Source organism: Egretta garzetta, unplaced genomic scaffold, assembly GCF_000687185.1.
Source record: "Egretta garzetta isolate BGI_Z169 unplaced genomic scaffold, ASM68718v1 scaffold692, whole genome shotgun sequence".
NCBI lineage: Eukaryota > Metazoa > Chordata > Aves > Pelecaniformes > Ardeidae > Egretta > Egretta garzetta.
In genome coordinates, this window is record NW_009258787.1 from 732,616 (window position 1) to 758,967 (window position 26,352).

General features: G+C 44.1%; 1 protein-coding gene across 14 annotated transcripts in view; it reads left to right on the plus strand.

Annotated features, from left to right (window-relative positions):
* The window catches only part of LOC104135805 (ankyrin repeat and KH domain-containing protein 1), a 102,269-nt gene that overhangs the window by 16,039 nt on the left and 59,878 nt on the right, over window positions 1-26,352 (plus strand). For all 14 annotated transcript variants that reach the window (XM_035889199.1, XM_035889201.1, XM_035889200.1 and 11 more), the window contains exons 2-9: window positions 11,824-11,980; window positions 16,367-16,513; window positions 17,428-17,575; window positions 18,602-18,835; window positions 20,431-20,525; window positions 23,926-24,163; window positions 24,386-24,577; window positions 25,991-26,100. In XM_035889199.1, coding sequence (XP_035745092.1) covers window positions 17,440-17,575; window positions 18,602-18,835; window positions 20,431-20,525; window positions 23,926-24,163; window positions 24,386-24,577; window positions 25,991-26,100 — 1,005 coding nt within the window. In that variant the 5' untranslated portion in view covers window positions 11,824-11,980; window positions 16,367-16,513; window positions 17,428-17,439. The remainder of the gene's footprint in view (window positions 1-11,823; window positions 11,981-16,366; window positions 16,514-17,427; window positions 17,576-18,601; window positions 18,836-20,430; window positions 20,526-23,925; window positions 24,164-24,385; window positions 24,578-25,990; window positions 26,101-26,352) is intronic.

Genomic DNA, 26,352 nt, shown 5'->3' on the forward strand with positions numbered 1-26,352 from the left:
ATATTTCTGCTTTTGCCAGAAAATGCTTAGCAGATGATCTGAACATGATTTTTCAGATTGCATTGGAAATGTCGGGTTTGGGTGTGATGGTTTGCTGTCAGGAATCTGATTTGTAGAAATTGAAAGCTTGGCTGCTCTGGAAGTCTGTGGGGAACTGTGATGGTGACATATGAAATATTGTCAAATGCTAATTACTCACACCCCACATCCCCCCAGCCCCCCAAGCTGTAGCTCTTAATTTCATGCTAAATGAGTTTTATTTAGCGTGCCCAAATACTAATTGAGGAGAATAAAAATAAAAGTTGCAGCTAGTGAATTCTGTTTGTGCCATGAACTCGGTGATACAGGGGGAAAAATACAGTTTCATAGTGCAAGTTTGTATCAAATGTATATGAAAGGGTAAATTCTTGTGTTCGGAATACTTAAAACAGGGATGTGAAGGCTTCAGTGCCCTGGAGCCCTGATCAGACTACAGCTTTCATATTCAGCGGTGAAGATTACGAAGGTGTGTGCTTGACTTGGAAAAGACTGAAAAGCCTCAGTGTGGGGGTGTGGTTTTTTTAGTATTTTAGAAAACAAAGCTAAAATGAACCCTAGCATATCGAACCTGTACTGCTCCCTGCCTGGGATTAATGGTGTTGGAATGACCGCTTGAAAAATGGAGAAGCATCCTGGTTACTGCTTTTCTCAAAAAGAAACTGTAGGCTAAAACGTCTTTGAAATGGGAAATTTCAAAGGATCAAATGGTGTTTTTTCCAGGAGATCTGGGTAAGAAAAAAATACCTTTTTGGGGGGGAAGAAAATTCTACAAGATTTAGGTATTTGTGGTCTAAATAGTTCACCATTGCATAATAACAGTGTTTATTCTCTGTGGTTGTCATCAAGAGTTGTTTGTGTCTTCTCTCTCCCCTGTTGGGTTTTCTCTCCTAAGGGATTTGGAATTTGCCACCTTTCTCCTCTCCTTCCCCAGGCAAACCAAATTTTTATATTTTTACAAGCCTTTTGCTATCTTGAGGGCATGTTTCAGAGGTGCCAGGATTTTAAATAGTAGCGCTGCCGTTAATTGTCTGATTGTTTCATCCTTTTGGACCTGAAGTTCAGCACAACATCAAGTTTCCTTTGCGCAGTACTCTGAATGCTGTCTTTCTGCCACTAGTGGCAGCTCCTGGTGTCACATTAAGCCAGCAGAACTATTTGCAAGATAATTCTTCTATTGTGATTTGGAAGATGGCAAAGGCTTATTCAAAGGGTTAAGCTGAGCCTTTCTGCTGCCAGATTGGCCGCAAGTGCCTAAGCTACACTGAGCTTATCCTCTGTTTGCTGTACTGTCCATGGGGAGACTTCGTTCTTCTCTACAGGTGCTCTGCTTGGGACAGTTTGACGTTTTCTGTAGCTGTATGGCATTTCCAGGCAGACAACAGGAGTTACGGGATTGAACAACATTATAGGGTAGGCTGAGGAAGGAGCTAGACCTACTGCAGAGACCATTTGCAGCTCTGCACCGAGTGGCCATGGCCCTTCTCCGGGATACCTGACTGGCCAAGTGGCCAGGCGCAGTTGCTCAAATGCATTCCAAAAGCGCCAGATTTAGTTAATGCACATGATCCAGCTCTGACGTACCTGAGTAGTAGATGTGACTTCCCTGAAGCGGAGGTTATCCCCTGTGAAGATGCCTGAAGCTTTTGCCTGGATAGAGGTATGACAGTGATAATTATGGGGTTTGATTGCCGTGGAGCAGCCTTTTGGTATGGGTTAGTCTGCTAAGCCATGCTGTTACTACTCTACATTGGTGTGAAGGACTGAAGTGTTAGGAAGGCTCCTGGCTAGCTCTGGCTGTACGTGAGGTGATCGGGTGATACCTCTGCATGATTTTTTGCCCCTGTGTTTTGTTTGGAGTCAACCCATGAGGCAGGAATAGCTTATTCTGTTCTAAATGGTTTCTGGAGTGAGATTTTTTGAGTGTAACAGTAGTGGTCTGCTCGCCCACCGTGTTGTGTCAGAAGGATGCTTCGTTTACCTTACTGCATCACCTGTTTGCAGCACAAGTGCTGAACTACTTTCATCTCAGGAAGGTGTTGGGGAAAACTTAAAACTTTGACTCTAGATTGGTATGAAAGAATCCCTTCTAGGTGCTACGTTTTGTGGTGAGGAAGTAAACGTGACCTCTTGCTGAAGTCTCTCACAGCTCGAGTTGCCCCAAATCTGGCATTTGCAAGTGGGGAGGGATTGGCCAACAGAAGGTGTGACACTTGTCTGAAGATTTTTATATCTTATCTAGAAGCTGGCATCTTACTGACATGTAATTTTGAGCTACCATGACTTCAGGGTAGGAGGGGGCTGTGTGTTTCAATATTTATTCATTGGGTTTTCTCTTGGGGATTTTAGGGTAGAAGACAAGCTCTGCTTTTGATACATTGCAGTGGCTTTGTAGCACCCTGAACTTCCACACTTTTTAGGTTTATCACTAAACCCAACAAAAAACAGCGAAGGAACGGAACCTCCGTGGTGACAAGTGAACTGAGTAAGCTTCAGGGTTACCATTCCAACCTGGGAATGTGATTGCGTTGAAATGTGGTAAATACAGCAGAACACAATTAGAAGGGACAGTCTCCTGCTCCAGGTTTTCTGTTCGTTTTACACGGCGATCAACATCTGCTGAGGAAGCTACCAGGCTGCAGCCTGCTCAGGCAAGCTGGCCGTGCCCTGCAAGAGGAGCTGCTCGCCTTGAGGGTCGTGGTAGGTGTGGGCCGAAGCGCTGTGGTGGCTGCGCAGATCCTGAGCCCGGCTTCCCAGGGAATGGCACTGCCTTCAGAGGGGTTGATTTTTGATCGGCACGGTGATAAAGAATGGTATTAGCCTTCCAGAAATGTTACTGGGTGACACTAGTCGAGGTTCAAAAACTTTGGAAGGTGTTGTTATTGAGCCTTCAGAGATTTGTATTGGAAAGGAAAAAGCTTTCAGTTATGATAGGGCTAGTGGTAAGGCAAATCACCCGGATACCTTATTTTGCCCCAGTAAAAAGGGGACTACAAGGAGCACCCAGATCTGTAAGCTCAGCATATGTGCCACTTAGCCAGAATAATCCAGCCCTGCTGTATCGGAGAGCGCGTTGTGAATTTTAGCAAGGAGTTCAGTAACGGTTGGCTGAGTTCCAATTTAAGCACACAGGCCATGTGCAGAAGCAGTCAGAGCAGGTATAGATGTAACTGCCTTTTTCCTGCTACTGGCTGCCCAAGATGGGCAAGGGAACTGGTTTAGTCTGAATGAGGACTGATCAGGCCTTTGAGAACGTGACCAACATGTCACCATAATTTTGTCTCCTTTGATTTGCATTCACACCTGTCTGTTGGGAATAACCCTGTCTGTTAAATAGGGATTCAGGTTTCCTGTCTTTAAGTATTGTACAGTGCAGAAAGGCTGATTTAGGAAGAATCTGAAGCAGGAAGGGCGACCCCACCAATTTAGTTCATGGTATTTTTTTGTTCAGAATAATTATTGGTGTTTCAAAAGATTGATATTCTCCATGGAATTGCATCCTTATTTAAGCACTAATGGGCAATCTCACACATAATGGCACAGTAATGTGTGATAATCTGTTACATGGTGATTAGAAAGGGTATTGCCAAGTGGCTTGGGTATCTTTTGGAGAATGTGCCAGACCATAATCAGAGCGTTCTTGGATTGGGGGGGCAGGGTAAGAGTAAAGCAAGTTTCTTAAAACACGGAGGTGTATGGCAATTCAGATGCCAGAGCGAGAAGTCAAGAGCGTTCCTGTTCAGAGTTCATCTTTCTGCTGAATGAGGTGAAAAAAAAATCATGGCAAAAGGGTATTTGCTACCAATGTGTTTATTAGGGGCAGGGGTGGGAGGAGAGGACTTGTGTGGTACGAGATTGATGTCAAAATGTGAGGTTTTTGAAAGGCAAAGTAGAATCAGGTGTTCCTGAATGGGGTTTGTGTCATTATCCAAATAATGTTGGCAATGAAATGTAGGCAGGTAAGGCAAAGCAGTGCCTGAAGTACAGAGCTGAGGGCTTTTTGTGTTTGGGGCTGTGGCGACTTTTGGTTTTGTGGGGTTTTATGGGGTTTTTGTTGCTGCTTTAGGGTGGGTTTTGTCTTGGTTTTGATACAGCTATTCCAGATGGAAAATCTCTGCAGATTTCATTGCAACACTTTTTTTTTTTTTTTTTTTTTTTTTTTTTTTTTTTTTTTTTTTTTTTTTTTTTTTTTTTGTGCATCCTTGGATTACGAGGTCCTGGAGGTCTCCCTTCACACGTGGTCCCAGTGTTAGAAGTGATTAGGGTCTGTAAATATTGTGTGAATTCTTCAAAGACTCACCAGAATCGTATGGAAATTTAAGTGTGGCATGCTTAACTTAATAAAGAGGGGTTTAAACTTTTAACTGCTTTAACGAAGAAATCTTTTTTAGAGGGCAAATGGCTTACCCAAAAATCCCAGTGGCGTAGGTCAGTCTGTACTCCGACACAGAACAGTTCTTTTCCTTACACAGCAACTGAAGCTTGCCTTGTAATTCAATGTTCTTTAGCTTAGTCTGAATTACATTTTTCTTAACAACACTGGAAAGATGATTACACTGGAATGGACTATTAGTATTTTTCTAATTACTGTATACAAAGAGCCCTACTCAATGTATGGTTTCTTCCTTGAGGACTTTAGTCTGAGCAATCATCATACAATAAAACACATTTAAATATTTAAAATATATTCAAAAATGGTAAATATATTATGTCTCTCATTCTAATACTGTAAATTGGATGCCTTGATGCAGAAACAGTGACCCTTGAAAACGGCTGTTCCTTTTGATGCTTGGCTTCGGACTGCTTTGCTGAAATTGTATTGCGTCCTTGCCGAAATCTCTTTTGCAAGACCAAAGCCTGTCTGTCTGGTGTATTAGAGAAGTGGTGAGACAAACTGTTGGGTGCTGCTGTGCCCGTGTCTTTCTAAGCGGCGGCGGCTGTCGGGAGCACGGTGCAGGCGCTGAAGCGGAGTGGGCCCAGCTCTGGCAATGGGCTCTGCTCGCCAGCCCCCGCCGCCGGGCTGCAAACTGAAGTGACTTCTTCAGGGCAAACAGAATTTTGCAAACTTTGTTTAGCCGTTAAAAACGGGCAGCAGGGTAGAGCTGATTCTGTGCTTTCCTAGGTTTGCCTAGGATCAGTGTGGGTCTCGGTGAGCGTGCTGACAGCACTATGCTTTGGTTTGCTGGCTCTGAAAATGATGTAATGCGAACCCAGCCCTTGGGAAAATATTTTTACATCATCAGAGAGGAGGGAAGTGCACCCGTTTTTGTTAGCTCTATGGGGAATTGTAAAATCCCTTTCTGTTATCATACCCCAAAGGGGAAGTTGCGACACAGCGGAGAGCAGCAGGCTGCCCTTTGGTAGGTGGCCGATACGCTCGCTGCTCGCTTCCGCCGCTGCTAGAAGTTACAGAAAGTAGCAGCTGGTAATTTGCTGCGAATGCTGCACTGCTCCAAGTGTTACCAGAAATAAAGTTACAAGATGTGGACTAAAAGGTCCTGAGAAATGTCTTGTCTTCAGGAAATCCTCCCGCAGGTTCTACTCTTAACGTGCCTGAACTGAATGCCTTGATGTGCTGTTAGGGGGGCCGTGCCTGTGCTGAGCGTTTGAGCTGAGCCACCTGCGGCCCCACGGAACGGGGTGTGCTCAGGCCTGCCTGTGGCAGCACCTGGGGGATGTGCTCGAACTAATCCTCTGCTGGTAGAGTCACTGCTTATCGGCACGAGGCTGGAGCAGTTGCTTTGGACAGCCTGGAACTTCTTGGTCCCTCTGAATGGGGATTCCCCTAAAGCAGCTAAACCAGAGCCCCCTCTCTCCTGCCCTGAACCCACTTTACCTTGCTTGAGGTGCTACTTGCGCGCCATGCTGATTAAAGCAGGTTCTTGACATACCATTAAAAAAAAAAGACACATTTCTGAGCCACAGTTCTCATTTCATTCTTCTTTTGGGCTTTTAAAGCTGTCCACACTTCCCTCAAAATCTGCCTTTGGGGGACAAGTGATGTAAGACCCTAAGGAAACAGAGGATCCCTTTAAGCTGCTGCGACCAGCAGGTGATTCCATGAGTTAGACTTTGTGATGAATGTCACATCATAGACTGGACACATTAGCAGGTAAATGGCCTCAGCTGTATGTTAGAACATACGGAGTGCTGGAACTGACTGGGGGGGAACATAGTCACCACTGAATTTGCAGGTTTTGTGAGGATGATTGGATGTTACCTCTTATGCTTAGATACGCTGATCTCTTTGGAACAGTCTCCTTCGGCGTTCAAAGCATACGTTGACACTAGTTGTGTGTGGTATGAGGGACTCAGCTGAGGGCTCCACACCAGAGTAAGGTATTTACATGGTGGTAATTATGAGCTACTAGTTAGAAACCACACCTCAGTGCTTTCTTTATCCTTGATGTGAACTTTACCGAGTTAGGGAGGGTGGAGCAACTGATGCTCCTGTGAGAATGTTCCTTTTCTTGAAGGGAAGGGAATGCTTGCTGGCGTGTGGGTATCTGGCTTGTTCCTGTACCGCAGTGAACTTGAAACAACTTTGGCCTAGGTTATCCATGTTGGTACTTTGGCCTAGGTTATCCATGTTGGTTCTTTAAGATTTACTCATGGCTTTCAACTTCTGTGTTCAAATTGTGAGAAAATACAGATGTGGTTTTCAAAAGAATGTAATCTCCGATTCCTCTGAAAAATCACATCAGTGGTATAAGGTCCTGCCCACTTGGGTTTTCTAAAGACACAGACCTGGTTGTGTTCCAGTTTTTCTGAGGCGGTATCTGTATCTTTGACCGGTTAAACTGGCAAAGATCATGCTGAGAGGTTACCAGCTCATTTCAGCTTACCCTAAGACTCCGGCCCTGGTAGGAATATCCTGATGAGTCTGCAAGTCAGCAAGGAAGCCTGTGCTTCAAACCCAAGTGCTGGTTGTAGGTGCGTAGGTGTGTATCGGATGAGCAAGCTTTTCCCTTGGAAGGTGAGCTTCTTGTTCTAATACACCTCTGTAATCAACTTCAGTCTAATTTACATAGTTCAATGGTTCAATAGTGTGGTATTAACTTGTGGAACATCTGGCATCATCTGCCGCTAAGTTCAGTCGTGCTGTATGCCATGGTAGTTCTGGGAAAGGGTCATTTGCTCCAGATACAACCTAGTTTTGCAGTAGTCAGTCGTAGTGGACACGTTGACTGGTTTGAAGTGGTGGAAGTACCCTTTTCAGATGCTGCAGCCTGAATCTGTTACCATAGAACTGGTGGTTTGTGGCCTAGCAGAAGGACTAATCTGCTTGCAGATCCTGAAATTCAGAACTATTTTCTTGGCATACTTCTCTCTGATTTAGAGATCTACAGTCTGTGTGCCGATGTCTTGGATGGGGAGGAGCTAGGTCATCTATGTCCAGTCAGTGGAGACTATAAAATAATAGAATGGTTTTTGGGTTGGAAGTGACACTTAAAAATCATCCAGTCCAACCCCCCTGCCATGGGCAGGGACATCTTGCAGTATATCAGGTTGCTCAAAGCCCCGTCCAACCTGACCTTGAATGCTTCCAGGGCTGGGGCATCCATGGCTGCTCTGGGCAACCTGTTCCTGGGGATGGCTGAGCGCTCTCTTTTCAGTTGTTGGATAATACTGCTGGCCTTGGCCCTGCCAGGGTTTGTGAACACGCTGGCACGGCGCTTCAGCAGAAGGAGCTTGGCTAACGAACTGCCCCACAAAGGCAGGGTGAAGGTGCGTCTGGCTCCTGCGCCCTGCCGAGGGCTCGCCGGGGCGCCTGAGGGAAGAGCAGCGCGATCGTAGGACAGATGATAGCCTCTCCTCTCTCTGTCCTTCCCATGGCCCTTAAGTAGTGACTGCCAGGACCGCTGTTCTTGGGTTAATAGAAGGCACAGGCTTTACAATAATATTATCTGGTCTATTTTTAAGTTCACTTTTTTGGCCTTGTGTGGCAACTCATACTGCATGGAAGTACTTCCTTCTGGTTTGCACATGAACATGCTCTTAATAAGTTTAGTGGTAAGCTGTAACTTTGCATTGAGAACACCACCGTCTCTGTATGGTTAATGACTGTAGACTGTTCTCAATACAAAACGGTCCACAGCGGCTCTCGTATGCTCATCACCGTGGGCAGGTGATGTTACACAGCCTCTGCGGTGGCTTGTGTCCTGAGAACGGGCTGCTGCCCCGCAGGAAGCACAGCGTGTCAAAGGCTCGGTCTCGGGGCAGGTGGTGTCAGATCAGCAGTCGGTGATGTGCTCGTGAGACTGTAATGATGTGAGAAACTGTGATGACTTGTGTGCAAGAAGGATGAATTCGAGCAAATGTGGTGAATGGTCTTGAGGAGGCTTTCAGGATTCTTTGGATGGGGGAGACAAGAAGAGTTTTAGTCTAGCACCTGTGTCTAGATCAGACTGTTGCTGTCCCTGTGTGCATGGGCTGTCTTAAACACCTGGGAGAGTGACACAAGAGCACATGGTTATCAAGTGGACACAAATCCAATTAAATAAGAGATTTAAAGGTACGTGAGCATTACAGCAATAAGATTCTGACACAGTCATCCTAAATCATAGCGAAGTAAAAACTGGGCAATGGCGATGGAGCTCTAAACCTGCAGAAGGGAAATGAATGATGGGTGTCTCAGCAGTAGTTCTTGCAGGTTGTCTCCCTTTTACTCCATCCAGCCTAAGAAATGTCTGCTCTGATGTCTTCTGTGGCTCTTGGTTAGTCTTGGCATCTGCAGAAGTATGAGATTAACAGCAGAGGATGGCGCCCTGGCTGAGCCCTAGCTGGTGAGGTAAATAAAAGGCATCTTCAGCTTGCCCTCTGGAAATCCTTGGTGTGGTTATAGCACCTTTTTTGCAACAAAGTAGGAAACTGTAGTGAGCTGTCAGTGTGCTTTTACCGGCTGGAAGGAAGAGCCCGGCAGGCACGCCAGGTCGCCGCAGTGCCCTGCGCTTGGGGAGTCCTCCAGGAGACCACCAGCAGTGACCCATGAACATGGGAGCTCTGCAGGGGCTGAAGGGTGCTTGTCTCTGCAGGACACAGGACTCGGATCAGCAGTGTGACTCCTCTTGCCTTCCCAAATGCCACGTGTGGACGCTTCAACCTGCAAACTTTAAAAATGGAGAGATAGTCAAGCGTGGGTTCTGCTTGTTTAGGTAGGGCGTCTGATCTGCTGCCTTAGTGATTTGAAGTGACTGAGGTGTCCAGTTGAGTTTCAGATAGCCAGGTCATTTTGGGGTTTTTGGTTTGAGGTTGTTTTTTGTTTGGTGTGTGGTGGTTTTTTTTTTTTGTTGTTTTTTTTTTTTTTACTGGACTTTTTGTCTCCCTCCTCTTTTGCCAGCAGTGGAGCAGTTTACCAGCTCCTTCATGAGACCCTTTTAAGTGGAGAGAAACCGCTGTTGTGCTGCTCCTTGTAAGCTAAACCTACTCCTTTTAGCCTTTGCTCAGGGGTCATTTTCCTAAATGCTGTGGATTTGTCTCGGGTACTTTTCCACTTTGCTTACCGCGGTGTTCAGCTTTGGTTGCAGTGGTCCTGGATGAGGCCTCGGTGCTGAGCCGTGAAGGCTTAATTCCCTTTCTTTCCGTAGGCAGTCCTTCCATGTGTGCTGCAAGCAAGTGTACGGCAGCGCTGCCACCAGAAATAGTTGTATAGTAATCCGTGTAGTTACTCTGTGAGCCGTCCCGGGGAAGCAGATCCGTGTAGAAACTGTCACTTTCTGTGGGTTTGGTACTACCTCGATGCCCGGCGCGGTTCCACAGTGACTGTCCCCCGCTGCTCCACCTGCCACCGCTGCAGAGCCGATGTCCCCTTCCAAACCAGCAACAAATTCAGTTTGTGTTAACATGTGAGGTGGGAGCTGTCATGTTTGAAGCTTGTTATTTATAGCCTCGCTATATTTAACAGCAGTGGCTAGAAAGGTTATGGCCTCAACAGCTTGGAGGTGGAAGGGGGCCTGTGTCTGGTAGCCTCTTCAAGTCCATGGAGCCAGGAGCTCGTGGCCCTGTGCTGCTCTGCAGTGCCCTTGACAGTCTTTGAAACCCAGACAGGTGTGGCATGGGCACATCTAGTTGCAACTTCCTGTTTTATCGTGGAGTGGGTAATTTATTATGAATTGTTGTGCTAGCCTCTTGGCAAGTGCTGAAGTGATCCAGAGGTAGGATGTTGGAGCCAGGGAGGTAGCGCACTTGGATCTGACCAAGGATCAACCTTCATAGCCCATGCTCGGTTTCGGTTGGCCAAGTAAACTTCTGCACCCCGTCGTAGGTGTCTGCCTTGACAACAGGGTAGGGACGACTCTTCATTTCCAGCAAAGCGTTGAGGTCAGTACTGTAAGCCAACGCTTACCGGCACTGCAGCAGTGACGTAGGGTAACGGAACAGAGCGTGCCCAGTGCGTGCTGCCCCAAGTTGTTTTCAGGCTGGAGAAAATTGGTAAGTATTGATTCTTAAATTAATGAGAAACAAATTGGATGCTCTCAACCCAGGAAAGTATATTGTCTGAAGACAACGTTCACAACTTTCAAAGTGTGATTGCAGTATTTATTCTGTCATAGCTACAAGCTGGGCTGTGGGAGACGTGGTGTAAATTCGTCTGCACAGATATGCACGTACCAAACAGCAAATCCTCTGAGGCATCAGATGCGTTATTTTCAGAGGTTTCTATCTAATGTGACCTTGTTTAACAGCTAAGTAATGAAAAGTTACTGATCCGTCACTGGGGAAGGAAGCTAATCTGTTCACCAGGATCCATGTGCTTTTCGTGGCATGTGAAATTGATTTTTTTTTCTTCTTTTTTTTGGGGGGGATACTATCCATCAGTGCATTTCTTTGCACTATTTGCACATTTGTGTATACCTGTGTAAGCCCTGCCTGCACGGCAGAGGCAACTGTGCAGTGGTGTTTGCATATGTAAGGCAGGCTGTGCTCCAGGCTGCGCTGAGCCATGTGGAGTGGAGTTTCAGGCCACCTGTGGGGACTAAAACTGCGCAGCTGTACCGTCGTCTTGTATCAGCCGTGTAAACGCGCGGGGTAAATGCCGCTTATGGTGCGGTTCTGTACTGGCCTTTGGTTTTAGTCTTGCAGCAAAGGAACGGTTTTTAAAAAAGAAGCTGTTGCAGGAGTTCCTTGAGTGAGCGTTTCTACTGCGTAACGCTAGCGTAGAGCGGGCATTGATTTTTAAGCACACTTAAAATACTTGAAATTATGTTTCATAATCTTTGTGCCTGTAGCTAGAGATGTGAAGTTTAGAATGTTAAATTACTGAGAAATTAACTAATAACTTTTAAAAATGTTTCCCATTCTTAAAGAAAATGTATATTAGGGCTAAGTCTACTTCATTTTGGGTGGAGCTGGGTGGGAAAGGGATAATAACTTCACGTTTTAAGTTGGAAAATTCTTCCCATTCAGAAAACATTAAACCAAGCCCGTGGATAATACCTGTTTCCCAAACTCCTGTTTTTGGGCTTGACCCCTGGACTTACCCTTATTCCCCTGACATATTTTTATTTTTAGTTTTAGTTTTTTTTTCCTCAAAGGTATGGGTTGGGAATTTGGGATAGGTAATAAAGCTGCCAGTTGAGAAAGTTTTCTTACTGCCATAATGTAGGTAATTAAATGTCCAGGTCTTAGGCAAATGATGACAGTTACTTTTAAGTAGCTGATTTTCCGGCATGTTTGCAAATGATTTTTAACTAATAGTGCATGTGGCTGAAATCTAAAATGGTGTTTTTGCATTTCTTTTGTGTGACTTTCATACTAACCTGACTGATGAACGAACGTACACTGAAGGAATTGGTAAATTGTCCACTGCCGATGGTAAAGCCTTCGCAGATCCCGAGGTTCTCCGAAGACTGACGTCCTCCGTCAGCTGTGCACTGGATGAAGCTGCCGCTGCATTGACGCGGATGAGAGCAGAGAACAATCACAATGCAGGACAAGTGGACAAGTACGTATTGATCGCTCCCCTCCCCCCGTTTCCTAACTATAGAGTGTAAGTTTGGATCTTTAATTTCAAATTCAGTTAATTTTATAGTTAGTACGTGGTACTATATCTGCTCTGCTACTAGCAGGAGCAAGGTGTGCAGGTGTAACTACTGTCCCATCAGGTTACTGGCTTCAATGTGGAAGAGAAAAGTACAAAAAAGTTACTTTCTAAGCTGCTGCTCTTTCTGTGTACTAGACAGTTGATTTCTTTTTCAAAAATGGGTTAAATTCTTCACTGTAGAAGGGTTGGTGATAGTTCTGTAATCACTGCCTCAGCATACTTTGTTGGAAACTAATGAATCTGCTTCATTGTGTTAAAAGTTGGAAGAGAATACTAATGCTTACAGGGCAGAAATGTGCCCCAGAAACTTGCTCAGGAACTTAGGGGAAAATGAAACTGTATTTTCTGATAAGTTTTTGTAACTGATAATTAATGAGGATGGCATTTGATTCCCTTGATGACAGAACCAAAGATTTGTTCTAAGTTGTCAAAAGCTTTCTTCTACGTTGGTAACTTCCAAGCTTCTTTAGGGGTCCTGAAATATTTTCTACTCTGACAAGTGATGCAAATAGCTCCTAAACGGTTGGGATGGTCTGACTGCATGTATGGTTGAACTTCAGGTCTAGGATCCAAAACTGCAAGTCTTAAGTTTCCTTTCATATGGATGTCCTCCTGAAATTTGACTTGGGATTTGCATAACAAAGTGCTGACAGTAAGGGCAGTAGCCGTGGGTCATTGCTCAGAACATAAACACAAATATAGTTTCATTTTCTAACTGAAGCTAGGGAAATTACTTGTGCATCAAAACATGGGGAGATAAAATATGCTGGGGAAATGTGCTTGAACATAAGAAGGAAGCATACAGGAGGTGAGGTGAAAGCAGGCCAGGCGACCCATGGGATGCTGTCCAAGCATGCAGGAATGTAATTAGGAAAGCCAAAACCCACCTGGAGTTGAATCTGCAGAGGGTGTGAGAGGCAACAAGATAGAGCAGTGTGAGTATGTCAGCTGTGAAAGGAAGATGAGGGCCTGCCTCAGAATGTGGCGGGGGACCTAGTGACAGGGACACAGAAGAGGAGAAGGCAGTGAATGCTGCCTTTGTCTCGGGCTTTACTGCTGAAATTTACTTTCAGGAATCCCAAGCCTCTGATGTGAACAGAAAGGTCTGGAGCAAGGAGTGCTTGGTATCAGGTCAGGGAGCATATAAACAGGTTGGATGTATTCCAGTGGACAAGTTCACGTGACCTGATAGGATGCACCCCTGAGTCCTGAAGGAACTGGCTGATGTTGCTGTGAGGCCAGTCTCAATTTATTTGAAAGGCCGTGGAGAATGAGGGAGGTTCCTGAGGACTGGAAGACGGCAAAGGTCACCCCTGTCCTCAAGAAGGGCAAGAAAGAGGACCCAAGGGACTTATGGGCAGATCAGCCTCACCTTAGTCCCTGGGAAGGTGAAGGACCAAATCCTCCTGGAAGCCATTTCCTAAGTACAAAATTATGATGGGAAGTAGTCGGCATGGTTTTACAAAGTGGAGATGAAGCATTCTACAATGAGGTGGCTACGTTGGTAGATGAGAGGAGAGCAGTGGATGCTGTTTATCTTGACTTTACCAAGTCTTTTCACACTGTATCCCACATCCTGGTAGGTGGACAGTGAGGTGGATTGCAAACAGTCTGAACTACTAGACTCAGAGTTGAAGTCCAGGTGAGGGCAAGTTGCTAGTGGTGTACTCCAGAGGATGACACTGGGGCTAGTACTGTTTAATGTCTTATCAATGATCCTGTGATGGTACAGAGTGCATCCTCAGCAAGTTTGTGGATGATACAAAACTGAAAGGAGGGGTTGATGGGCCAGGTAGTTCTGCTGCCATTCAGAGGGACCTTAACAAGCAGGAGAAGGGGGCCAACAGGAGTCTTATGAAACTCAACAAAGGGAAATGCAGAGTCTTGCACGTGGGGAGGAGGAATATCTCTGTGCATTGGTATGGATGGAGAGGGCTGAATGGCTGGAAATGAACTTGGGAGAAAAAGACTTGAGTTCCATGGTGGACAAGTGGAACATGCGCCAGCAATGCGCCCTTAGAGCAAAGGTGAGCAGCATCCTGTGCTGCATTTGGAAGAGCATCCTAGTATCATTCTTGTCAATTTTACAAAATGTCTTGGAAATATCTCAAAGGGAACCTGAGCAGGGAGCAAACTGGGAGGCCTCCTGAGGTGCTTGGATCAACGAGAATCAGCTAAGAGTCTTGGTTTTAATAGCTTTTTCCCAGAGCATATTTGGTTTCACAGCAGTTCTGGCTTAGGGTCATCTTCAAGAATTATGGATGTGTTTCAGGGTTTGTCTTGGAGGTTATGGTGTTGGGCAGCTCCCGGTTCTAAAGGCTAGGCCGAGTGTGTGCAGAAGTGCACAAATCTCCACTCTCTCCTCCCAGCTGAACACGGGAACCTGAGCTGTAAACACCCGGTGACGGGTGGGCTGCAGCGGGGCTGTCCCTTATCTCCTCCCAGGAGAAGGTGGCAGGTTTGGTAGCATCCTGCAGCCTTCTGGTGGGATCCCATTGCTTCAGTACATGGGCTTGACTGTGTAGCCAAATAATAAACTTGACCAAAATATCAGTTGTTTTTCTTAAAATACTTAGTGATTACAATGCAAATGCAAGTGATCAGAAACTGGGTATTTTCTTCAGGTCAGACCTCAGCTTTGATCTAGCAGCTGCTAGCACCGTTTATTTCAGCTTGGAGTGTATGGCAGATGAGTTCCTTTTAAAATAGAGGCTTAAGATAGTTTAACCATTGCAGTCTTTGTACAATTGAAAATTGTATCCTTTTCAGAGGGAACTTTGCTCAAAAGGGTATTTTCTTCATTGTGAGTGAATTACTCAAGAGAACTCTTTTACAGAAGGAAAGTAGAAGTCTGAGGTTTTTAAGGAATCTGAGAGTACTGGTTTTTGTTTTAAGAAACAAGCTTCCATAACTTGCAAATAAAATACATTGCTAGGAATGCATCACATGCAGTCTTCTGCTGTTTATAACAGCAGGCTCTTCCTCCCGTCCCCCTCCCAGTGGGAGTTGCTTGGCTCCCAGTGGCCAAGGGACCACGATTCCTTGCATATATTCCCTAAATAAAATGATATGATCAGTTGGAGAAGTGCAGCTGTGTTGGTACTGAGCATGTCCTGCTCTTGTGCTCTTCTTTATGCCAGTGTTTAGCAGTGCTTTAACAGTTGTCTTTGTTGTTAAACATTTTTTTTTTTTTTTGTACAGAAAGACTTAAAGGACAGGTGACTTGGTCTGAAAGAAAGAGAAGCTCAGCGCACCCTTTTCAGAGTTTGTTCAGCGTGCTCTCCTAGGTCTCGGGGGAAGTCGCTGCTCTTTCTGCCTCAGAGGCTAATGATGGTTAAAGGAGTGACGATAGAATTCTGAGCTCTTAGATGCCAAGAATTCCGTGTTTGTCTTGTCTTTTCCTTCTAACTCTTAGCTTGTAATTACCTCTTGCGGCTCTTTTGAGGATGAGTTAGCAGTGTTCCATGTAGGATTTGTGGTGTTAGTGCTGTTTAGGAAATGTGCAGTTCACTCGGCTGATTTCACCCACCTGAAAGCTGCTGTAGTGCACTTGTACCAGCGCGTGGAAGGAAACACGGTGAACTTCTCTAAGGCTCCTCCCCTTTCTTCCTTTAGGTTGGCATTAGGTAAGGTAAGGTAAGGATTTTTCTTTGAAGTGGCTGCTTAAATTATGAAACTGGTGTTTTCAATTAAATGAAAAAACCTTTGGCTAGGGCAGAGAAGGAAATAGTCCCACTGCAGGAGAGAGGATGGTCAGAAGTTTGTCTTGCTGCAGTATTCAGTACTGGTGGTCTCTCTGATACTCAGCTGTGCACTCTTTGGACTTAACTCTACTAGGAACTTGCCTTGGTACCGAGTACTTGGTACTGACTGCAGTCAGTAGTTTGTGCTCACGGCCTCTGTGCGTCTGGCATTCCACTGAAGCATGAATAGCCTCGGTGAGGTTTACGTCCATATCCTGTAATCACCACAAATTACCAAGTTTGAGCACTCTTCTCTGCATCTGGTCTATATGAGAGCCTATGTGAGTTAGCAGCTGATGAGGACAAGAGCTAATTTATACATAAGCAAGGTCTTTATCTCTGTTTACCTATGGAAATAATGTGTGTGTGTATATACATGTGTGTGTGTACATATATACTTGAAAAAATCTGCAAGGTGTATGTTCTAGTAAGGCTTAGTACTAATGTCATGAGTTTCTAAGCAAAGACTTCTTCCTTGCATGGGAAAGCTACCCGTCTATTGCAGGCTTGTTTTGAGCTTATTCTGTGGTAACTGATTTTCCAGTCGCAGTTTGGCAGAAGCATGCTCAGATGGGGATGTAAATGCTGTCCGGAAGCTGTTGGATGAAGGAAGAAGTGTAAATGAACATACTGAAGAAGGGGAGAGTCTCCTTAAAAAACCTGTTGAGCAGGATATTATGAATTGGCACAAGTAATGGACAGATGTAATCACAACTAAACCTCTGTGAAGCATTGTCTAAGGGACTTCTTTGATAGGTAAACATTTTAGCTATCTTGATTATAACTTTTTGTAATCTAAACAGAATACCAGTTAATACAGTTTATTCTGGACTTCCAGTTGTCGTTGGTCTTTTTAATGGGAAATGCTGTCATATATGCCTCTAGGTTTAAAGGACTTATCTGAGGAACATATCTCGTCTTTTATGATTTATCTACTTTTCTGGCATTGTTCTAGATGCAGTCAAGCTGTTCTGCCAAGCAGGCATTGCAAGAGGATCTAAAATAGCAGCAAAATCAAACACTACAAGTGGTTACTTTCTAAAAAGTCACGTCTCAGTCACTCAATCCTTTTTCTTTTAATGCACTGTATCAACAGTGCATTAATTTGTGTTAATTTTTTGGCTTTTATACTTGTGTATCTAGGGGCAGAATTTGTGCTGCTTTGAAGCTGTTTAGGTAATAGTTCTCAGAAAGTGGCCAGCTTCATGGTTTGGTGCCAGGCAAGAGTGCAGGTAGAAACCTGATTGCCTGTAAGCTGGACCTGCTGTGTGCCCTGGTCATTAATGCAAGCTTACGGTTTCTCTGCTGTCATTCTGGTTAGTGAATTGCCTTGTGACTTTTGAAAATGTCACTATTGTGCTGTAATTTAATGTTGATTTTAGCAGATATGAACAAATGTAGGAAGCCAGCATTTTCTGTAGCAGAGCACAGTGCAGGTGGTAATTGTAGATGGTCCTGGGGCCTGCCATTGTGCTTCGCCTTTGGGGGTGTCACTGCAAGGGGATGTTACGGCTGGCTGGGGAATCATTCTTGCAAGCCCCACTGAACTAAAACAAAAATGTTGGTGTTACAATTTATTCATTAAAGTGAACTTTTTTTCTATAGGTGCTACTAGCAATGCATGCGAACGTTGAAGATCGAGGGAATAAAGGAGACATAACTCCCTTAATGGCAGCTGCCAGCGGAGGCTACGTAGATATCGTTAAACTTCTCCTTGTTCATTGTGCAGATGTCAACGCACAGTCCTCAACAGGTAACTGGGAAGCAGGAACACAAAGGATTAGTAAGACTGGCACACGAGCTGTGTAGCTGCTCTGGACACCTGTGGCTTTGTCTGATCACTTGATTCACAAGAAGACATGACAGGAACTATTAAGAATAGACAAGATAGACAGCGGATGTGCTTAGAGTCTTGTCTGGCCATTACTAAAGATTCTTTCTAATACAAACTGTAATGGAAAGCACTGTTCCTGTGAAAACCACTGTGGTGTTCCATGACGAGAAAAATACATGGCTTTTAGTTTTTCTCATCTGTATAATCCAAAATTACCCAGTGCGACAACCGTGGGACCCATCTGGTCAAGACCGGTTATTTCGGTCTGTTGCTTTTTTCCAAGGAGGAGGTACGATTCTGTGAGCATTGAGTGTTGTCTGCATTGCTGATGCTTGACCACAGCTGAGAGTATTAGCCTCAGTGGAATTCTGCTAATATTAAGACAGAATTTAAACTTTGTTCAGATTTTTGAGAAGTCAGGTTGTCTGAACTATGAAATGTTCTCTCTTGATGTTTAGCCATATGAAGCAGAACTTACCTTAAAATTGGCTGTAGCATTTAAAGCATGAGCCACACGTGGTTGTCTGTTACTTACAGTGCCAGAGTTTTAAATTACAAATTTATTTTCATCCAGCCAGTAAGTTTTTCAGGGGATTACAGGCAAAAAACCCAAACAGCCCCCCCAACTCTACGGTGAGCATAGAAATTTTTCTCACTGATCTCTTTGTATGTGTTTGATCTCTCTCTGTGTGCTGAAGTAGGAAACATAATAAAGAAAAAAAAATTCTGGATTTGTAATATTGGCTTGGCATTAAAACCCTTTCCCATTATAGTTCTGTTGGGATTTTATACCCAGCCTGAAACTATAGGCTGGAGTAACATTGCTGTGAGGTAAAAGGCTGTTGTGATGCACTTGGTTTTGTTCAGAGGTGTTAAATCTCATCCCCTTTCCTGTCCTATGAGTGGGTGATGGAAAAGGCTTTCATGTCAACTTCTTCTCTGCAGGGAACACAGCTCTCACTTACGCTTGTGCTGGGGGCTTTGTTGACATAGTGAAGGTGCTATTGAAAGCCGGTGCTAATATAGAAGACCACAACGAGAATGGGCATACCCCCTTAATGGAAGCAGCCAGCGCAGGTCATGTTGAGGTTGCAAGAGTATTGCTGGAATATGGTGCAGGAATCAACACTCACTCCAACGAGTTCAAAGAAAGTGCACTTACACTTGCATGCTACAAAGGTATTGTCTCTTGCCTTGTTTTGTGTTTTGGTTTAAATTTACTTGCTAGGATTTGTCTAACTAAAGCTTCCAGCTGTGCTTTGAATATTTTCTTAAGAGTTTTGGAATACTGGGTTTGGTTTTAAATGCTATGTCAGGAAACGCTCATCCATGGTGTAGTGGGATTCAGCCTGTCTACTTGTGTCCCAATGTGGTAGGCATGCATTCAACATGTTTCAGATGAAAACCCATGACTGGTTGTGTCCAGGCTTGCGCTTGGCCACACCACCACTACCCTCTTCCCCCACTACCCCATCCTCTAGTTTATGCAGAATTCCCCTCACCAACTACCTGCAAGTTCTGAAAACTTCTCTGTTAGATGTTAGGAAAATGTGATGTTAGAACGAATCTTAATGGAATACCTGATGGGGTGAAAATGCTAATATTACTCTCGGATACTTTTCCTTCGGTGTAATGTTGGAGGATGTCTATGAATTATGTTATTAGGAACTTCTATGGACTTCTGTCTTAATTTCTTTTGCTATTTGAAGTTTCTATATAGAGTAGCTTAGTGCAGTGGTAATCCAACGTGCTTCTAAGTTTTTCTTTTTCTTCCAAAAACCTCCATAAAATTTCCAACAATTGTTTTTCTCCTAATAAAGCCTTTAAGTGAGTGGATTATTGTGATAGTAACCTCTGTTGTTATAGAGGTTTTGCCTCTCTGTTTAGTATTGGAGGTTAAACACTATGTATAACCCATCTGAAAACTCGCATCTGGATTTGCCATGGATTTCCTGCAGCATATAGTAGTTCCTTAGAGAGAAATTTCAGTAGTGGTACTCCTGGATATGTTGGAGGGGCATTCTTGTTTCTTGTGGCCTAAAACTTAATAGAGCAATGTAATGCAAGATCTTAATTGACTGGAGATGCCCTGTATTATCTTTGGCAAGATGGTTGAGCTACCTTGTTTTCCCATCAATTTTACAGTAAACTAAGTCTTGTCTTGGAGGAGGATGCTCATTGAGAGGATGAAAGGTATAACCTGTAAGGGACAAATTCTAAAATGGCAGAAGCCACAACAGAGTTGAAACCAAGCATTGGTAAAGTTCTGTAGAAGCTCTTAAAAACAGTGTCAGGTAGCATAACGTGACATAATGTATCTTGGTTCTCAGAATTATGTCTGTGAATGCTGTGGTTAAAAAGCTTTAAGTTCGGACCTTCATGGACCTGTCTCTAAAGGATAATACCCGCCCAGTTGTACGCTGCCTTGGAACGCTCACATGAGATGCCGCTACATGGTTGAATAAGGAATAAGCATGGTCTTTTATAGCTTGAAGTCACAAGGAAAGGTTCCTGTTGTGTAAACTTGAATGAGAGAGGTCTGCCTTCATCTCGTAGTTGGGCAGGATCTTTGGGAAAGGCCGTCTAAAGTCTGGCTGGCTGTTTTGCATTGGTATTTTTTTAGAATACTTTAAAAAGAGCAGGTTTGCCCTTTGTAACTTGTAAAAATTGTGATAGCAAACTATGAAAACCTGAATTATTTTATTTAAGTGTATTGTCTGTACTACTAAAAGTTTATGATATTAAATGCTTATTTTGATCTGTCTCATTTGAAGGCCATTTAGACATGGTTCGTTTTTTGCTTGAAGCTGGAGCTGATCAAGAACATAAAACAGATGAGATGCACACGGCGCTAATGGAGGCCTGCATGGTAAATAGTCTTTAATTTTACTGTTCCCTTTTCAATGAGAGAGGAATAGAAGAGATGATAGAGAGCCTTTGCTAACGAGCTGGTTTGGGACTGCAAGTGAGTGTGTGTTACTTTTTATCATAAGAAAACCTTTACTGCAGTTCCCACAGGTAGCCAGCTTCTCAGTCTAATTGGTCATAGGGAAAAATTAGTCTACTTTCTGGGGGGGTGATGTGTTGTTTTAAATGTTTCCTGTGTGAAGTGTAGGGGTAACTCATCTACAGAGCAATAAAGTAGTAGAGCCCAAGTCATGGTTTCTTTTGCAGTGTTAGGGTTAGTTTTCCACCTTTGTCTTTATAAATATGGTCTCTCGGACCACGACAGTATGAGCCTTCCTGGAGTGCACTGAGCTGGGTGACTAATGCATCACGCTCGTCCTTTTACTGCTGCAGGAAGTGTTTTGCATGCAGCGATGGTTTGCTCTCTTCCAGGTTTCTGTATATGGTGCCGTGAGGTTTTTCTTTTGAAAACAAAACAGTAGGTCAAGAGTAGCTTCGTTCTTGGTTCTTGGGCAACTCATATAATTTCAAAGCAGCCACTGAGGATAAACTTCCCTTTCCAAGAGCTTCATCATAATAAAGATTGTGCTATTGTGTCAAAGCATATCTGCAGCCATAGTTGTCCAGGCCGTAGGCGACCTTTTATCTGTTCTTCAAGCTGGGGAACTTCTCTGAAGAAAAACAGGAGGGACCTTGTTTTCATAGGAAGCACGGCAAACGGAGGAAGACTTCATTTGCTCCCATTAGCCTCTACTCTGTAGAAGATGGGCTGCAATGTTCCTCCAATCTCCTGAGAGCTGGAGGATCAAGTGTTCTTTTAGTGCAGTTGTGAGGTGATGATGCAAGTGACCAAGGTCAGATTATAACATCTCAAGCTGTGTTGAAGTCTTCTGATAGTGAGGTGGTAGTAGTACCCTTGAATAGTCCTCCCTGTCTGAGAGCCTAGTGCCAATCGGGAGGTCAGGGGGACGCAGTTCCAGTGGGTCTGTGCTGTCACCTAAAGGAGATTGCAGCATGACTGCAAACTAAATGTTCTCAGCAGCCCTCTGTTCTGTTTAGGTATAGGGTTTTTTCCCCCTCTTCTTTCTCTCGTGGTGATACCATCTGAGCACTGGGTTGACTTGCAGGCTGTGAAGTGTCTCACCTGGGGAAGATGAAGTTGTGTGGGTTGCCTGCACGTTTTTATCTCTTGGCTGTTTCAGACTAGTTTGCATTACGGACTGCATATTGACCTGTAAAAGCAACAGAGGGGGAAATGGATCCTCTGCAGTCCCAACTCCCAAGTCGAACGATGGAATTTGTTCCTTGTTATCTTTCTGCTGCACCCTTGCAGAAGGGAACCTTTCCACCAAATTATTGTGACTTTTCCCAGTCTTCGCTGTTTCCCAACTAATGAATGCTGTAAATACAGGAAGCTGAGATGTTTGGTCTCCGAGCATCAATTATATCGTAATTGCCTCGGAGTTTTAGTATGTTTTGGTCATAAGAGTGCCACACCTAGGATAATGCCTTTAGTTAGATGAGGTTATTGTTGGCTTTTAGCCAGCTTCTCAGAGAACAGCAGCCTGTCTTTAATTTACTGACTCAGTTGCTGTCAATCTCGGGTTGCTTACTGCCTGCTTCATGGTCAGCTTCAGCCAAGTGTTGACAAGAGTTGTGTGTTGGATACCCCTATTGCCCCCTTTTCTGTAGCTCGGTGTTAGCTGTTTGAGTTACTGGCTGACAGTTCTGGGGAGATCAGAGTGGGGAATGGCTGGTTCGCTTCAGGTTGCTATTCTTAATACATAGGAAGTTCTTGAATTAGTGGAATTCTCAGCTTTATAGCTTTATAAATCACCCCTAGGTATCAGTGCCTTAGCCTGGACAGCTCTGGCTTGAACCTTGGCAGGGAGGTCTTCCAATGTCTTTTTTTTGTCCTTTAGTATTGCCCAACTTCTTTCAGATTTCCTTCTAAGGACACAACCTAAAGACATCTACTATTTGCCACTGAAATCGACCCTTTTAACGTCTTCCTCAGAAAGAAGTATTTTTGAGTTCTCTAGCAAAATCTGTCAGCATGCGTTGGGGCTAGTGTAAAGAATGAATCCAGCTTAAACTGTCAAACCCCAGGAGAACCACTGTGTCAGGACACAGGGCTCTAAATCATCGAAGCTGGCTGACCTGTGTTTCTGTAGATAGCAAATGGAGTGACCAAGCTGATGCACCTAATACGTAGGCACCTGCAGCATGCGAGGCAGCAAGTGGTTTTCTCTCCACTGGGAGATACAAAGAGCGTGCTTCGATGCAAGTCTCTTACTTGGAGTTCCCTCTCCATCCTTAAGTTATCCTATTAGCTGTGTATGCTGCAGAAGGGTCTAGTGTGAAATGTCCTCTGATCAGACCCTCAGACCTTCTGTACCTCACTGAACATGCTTTGCATGACTTGAACCTTCCCCCTTCATGGGGTACAGTTTGTAATCTCTTTCAGTTTTCCAGGATGTCTTCTCCAGATTGCTCCCCAGGTTTGAGTCCCAGTTTCTTAAGTTATGTGGGAGGGAGAAACCATGTGAGTGTTTCTTCTTTCCTAATGCCAAAACTTCTTTACGTTTTCAGAGGTACTGTGGCTCTCTACAAACCACACCTCAGGTGAAACATGAATTTTTGCTACTTGGTTTATTTCAAGTAGTAGTTTAGGAGTAGTTTCTGGAGAAGCTGACAGCTGCATTTGTATGCTTGGGTTGGTAAGGGCTCAGACAGATTGCTCTGGCAATCCTAATTCTCTTCTCTCTGTAGCAGAGTTTGCTTTACCTCAAGGTACTTTTCAGTGTCCTTTAAGATTTATTCAAGTCTTCCCTCCTCCTGTTACCTAGCTTATTGTAACCTGCTTTAGCTTCTCTGCAGGTATCTTTCCCAGGATCTAGAAACTGCCAGTTGGAGGGGGTTTTTTTTGTCTGCAGAAGCTCTGAATCAGCTACAAAGAAAAAGGAAATCTTCTTTCTGATGCTTGTTTTGATGTTCAGTCATGGAGTGGGTTTATTACTTACGGTACTTGTTTGCTACCTCTATTACTTTTGTGTCCCAACTATTTTGTTGGATATTTAAGAAAGTCTTATCACATAATGCTTTTCCTACTCCTCCAAGAAAGGAAAAAAAAACCCAACATAGATCTAGCTCTTTTTCCTCATGCGCATTTAAACCTGACTTAGATGTAGGTGGAGACCTAAATGTCAGTTTAATCCAAGTATCGCCATAACTATGTCATAAATTGAACCGTGACCCTGTCTTTTTAGGATCATTCTGAGACCTAGCATGATAGTGGTTGCAACTATGGCATTAAGTGACTTCCACTGTTTCTGATTTTTGTGTTTGCCTTTGTTTTGTAGGATGGACACGTGGAAGTGGCACGCTTGCTTTTAGACAGTGGTGCTCAAGTCAATATGCCTGCAGATTCGTTTGAATCTCCACTCACTCTGGCTGCTTGTGGTGGACACGTGGAGTTAGCAGCTCTTCTGATCGAAAGGGGAGCTAACCTGGAGGAAGTCAATGATGAAGGTTATACTCCTCTAATGGAAGCTGCCCGGGAAGGCCATGAAGAGATGGTGGCCTTGCTGCTGGCACAAGGTGAGATCACTGTTGTTTCCTGAGCGTTTGCTATGGAGAATGCAGTGTTGACTGTTTGCCATTAGGATTCTGTGCAAATTCCTCTGATGTAGCGTGTGGCTGCGCTGCCTGTTGCTGTAACGACAGAGCAAAGCTAAAACACCCACACTGTGGAGGGTGATGGGCTTTCACCTTCCTACGCTGTGTCTGGTCAGTTAAAATAACAGCTATTTTGTTTCCTAGGGGCGAATATCAATGCACAGACAGAAGAAACGCAGGAAACGGCTCTTACTCTGGCGTGTTGTGGAGGGTTTTCAGAAGTAGCCGACTTCCTTATTAAGGCAGGAGCTGACATAGAACTTGGTTGCTCAACACCTTTGATGGAAGCTGCTCAAGAGGGTCATCTTGAATTGGTGAAATACTTGCTGGCAGCAGGTATGTGCACAGTGCAAATGACCTAGCCCACACATACTATAGGCTCGATGTCCTGTGTGATTTAGAAGACACCTGGGCTTGATGGAGGCAGTGTTGTAACAAGAAAAACTATTCTCAGGTACCTTAGCAAGAAGAAAAAAGCGCGTATTACACCTCCCAATATTTTCTTCGATACTGTTAACGCAGGAAAGCGCTGCGTGGAGCACTGGGTTCTGTTGCCCATCTAGGCCATATCGGCATTCATTAGGAGCACAGTTCCCAGCTAACTGCATTTAGCACCATGTTAATACAGATGACGCTTGGTTTTATACGCTGCTCCTGCTTTAGGAGTTGTGCCCTGGGAAATAGCGTGCAAGACAGATTTTGGAACATGCTGAGTTTCTGTGATGAATGAGGTTTACTACTACAGTATGTGGTGGTAAAAATGAAATCTTGCAGGAGTTGAGAGGAAATGACATTTCAACGCGCATCTGTCAGTTGAAAGTTGGTAGAGGCTAAAGTGGAGTAATACTGCTTAAAATAATAAATAAAAAGGAGCTGCATTTTTTTAAACTCTTCCTTGTTATGGGAGGTGATTTATTTGTATGCTCCTTTCTAAGAATAAGCATGAAATTGTCTGGACTTGTAATTCCAGGAAGCAAGCTCCCTGCTCACCGAGGGACAGTAACAACTGTGTCTCTTTGTGCAGTGATACCAGCATGTGACACCCGTCACCAGCACACTTGGAACACTGCTTGCACTTCACTTCTGATAATGTAGAACGTTAATTGAGGAGCCTTGTTTTGGCATCAGGGCGGCTCTAAATATATCTCACACCTTGAAAATGAGAAAATGGCTAATCATGTTGGCTTTTTTTTAAGAATAACGTATTACGTAGCAGGAATCGTGCATAATTTTTGAGTAGCTGGCATATATGAAGCTGGTGAAATTATTTCAACAAAATGGCTTTAAAGCAAATGATTTTAAAGAGCAGGGAAGAAATGAAATTTGTAGAAGTGTACAGTCTTGTAGGATTAATAGTAATTCAATAACGTGTGTTTTGTCTGGCTTCCATTGGCACGCAGCTCCCTGTCAAATGCATGGTCTAGACAACTGTCTGGATTCACCTTTATTTGTTGTAACAACTGAAATCTTCATTGCTGTAGAGGGAATGTAGGAATAAGTGAGTGTATAGGTTTAAGTGCTTAGGTTGCCAGTCGAGCCTTTCCCGAGCCTTGGCTTATCCCCCTCCTCAGGGTATTTTTACTGAGAGCAATTCTTACTAGGAGAGCAATGCCCTTGGGCTGTGGAAGCTGTTGGTCAGCAGGATATAGCTGTTGTCACAGATAAAGTGCCTCGATTTTTGTGTTTATCTGATATGAAATACTTGATAAGGAGCTCTTCAATAAGAAACAACTGCTGTTGTGTTTCTAGGAGCTAATGTTCATGCCACCACGGCGACAGGAGATACAGCTTTGACCTATGCCTGTGAAAATGGACATACTGATGTTGCAGATGTGTTGCTTCAAGCTGGTGCTGATTTGGTAAGACTGCTGTGGCATCTTGTGGGGAAAGTACTTTGGTTTCAAAACGTGTGCCAGAGCTGATATGCTTGCAGAGCAGGAAGATGGTTTTAGCAATGGAGATTCATATATGCGTGTGAAAAGGGGCACAAAAAGCTTCTTTAAATCCTGCATATTCTGTTTGGTCTAAAAAATAACAATTGTTATTGGGTAATCCTTCATCTGTTAAGTGAAAAGTTTTATCTATAGCTTACACTTGTGACAGCTGATAAT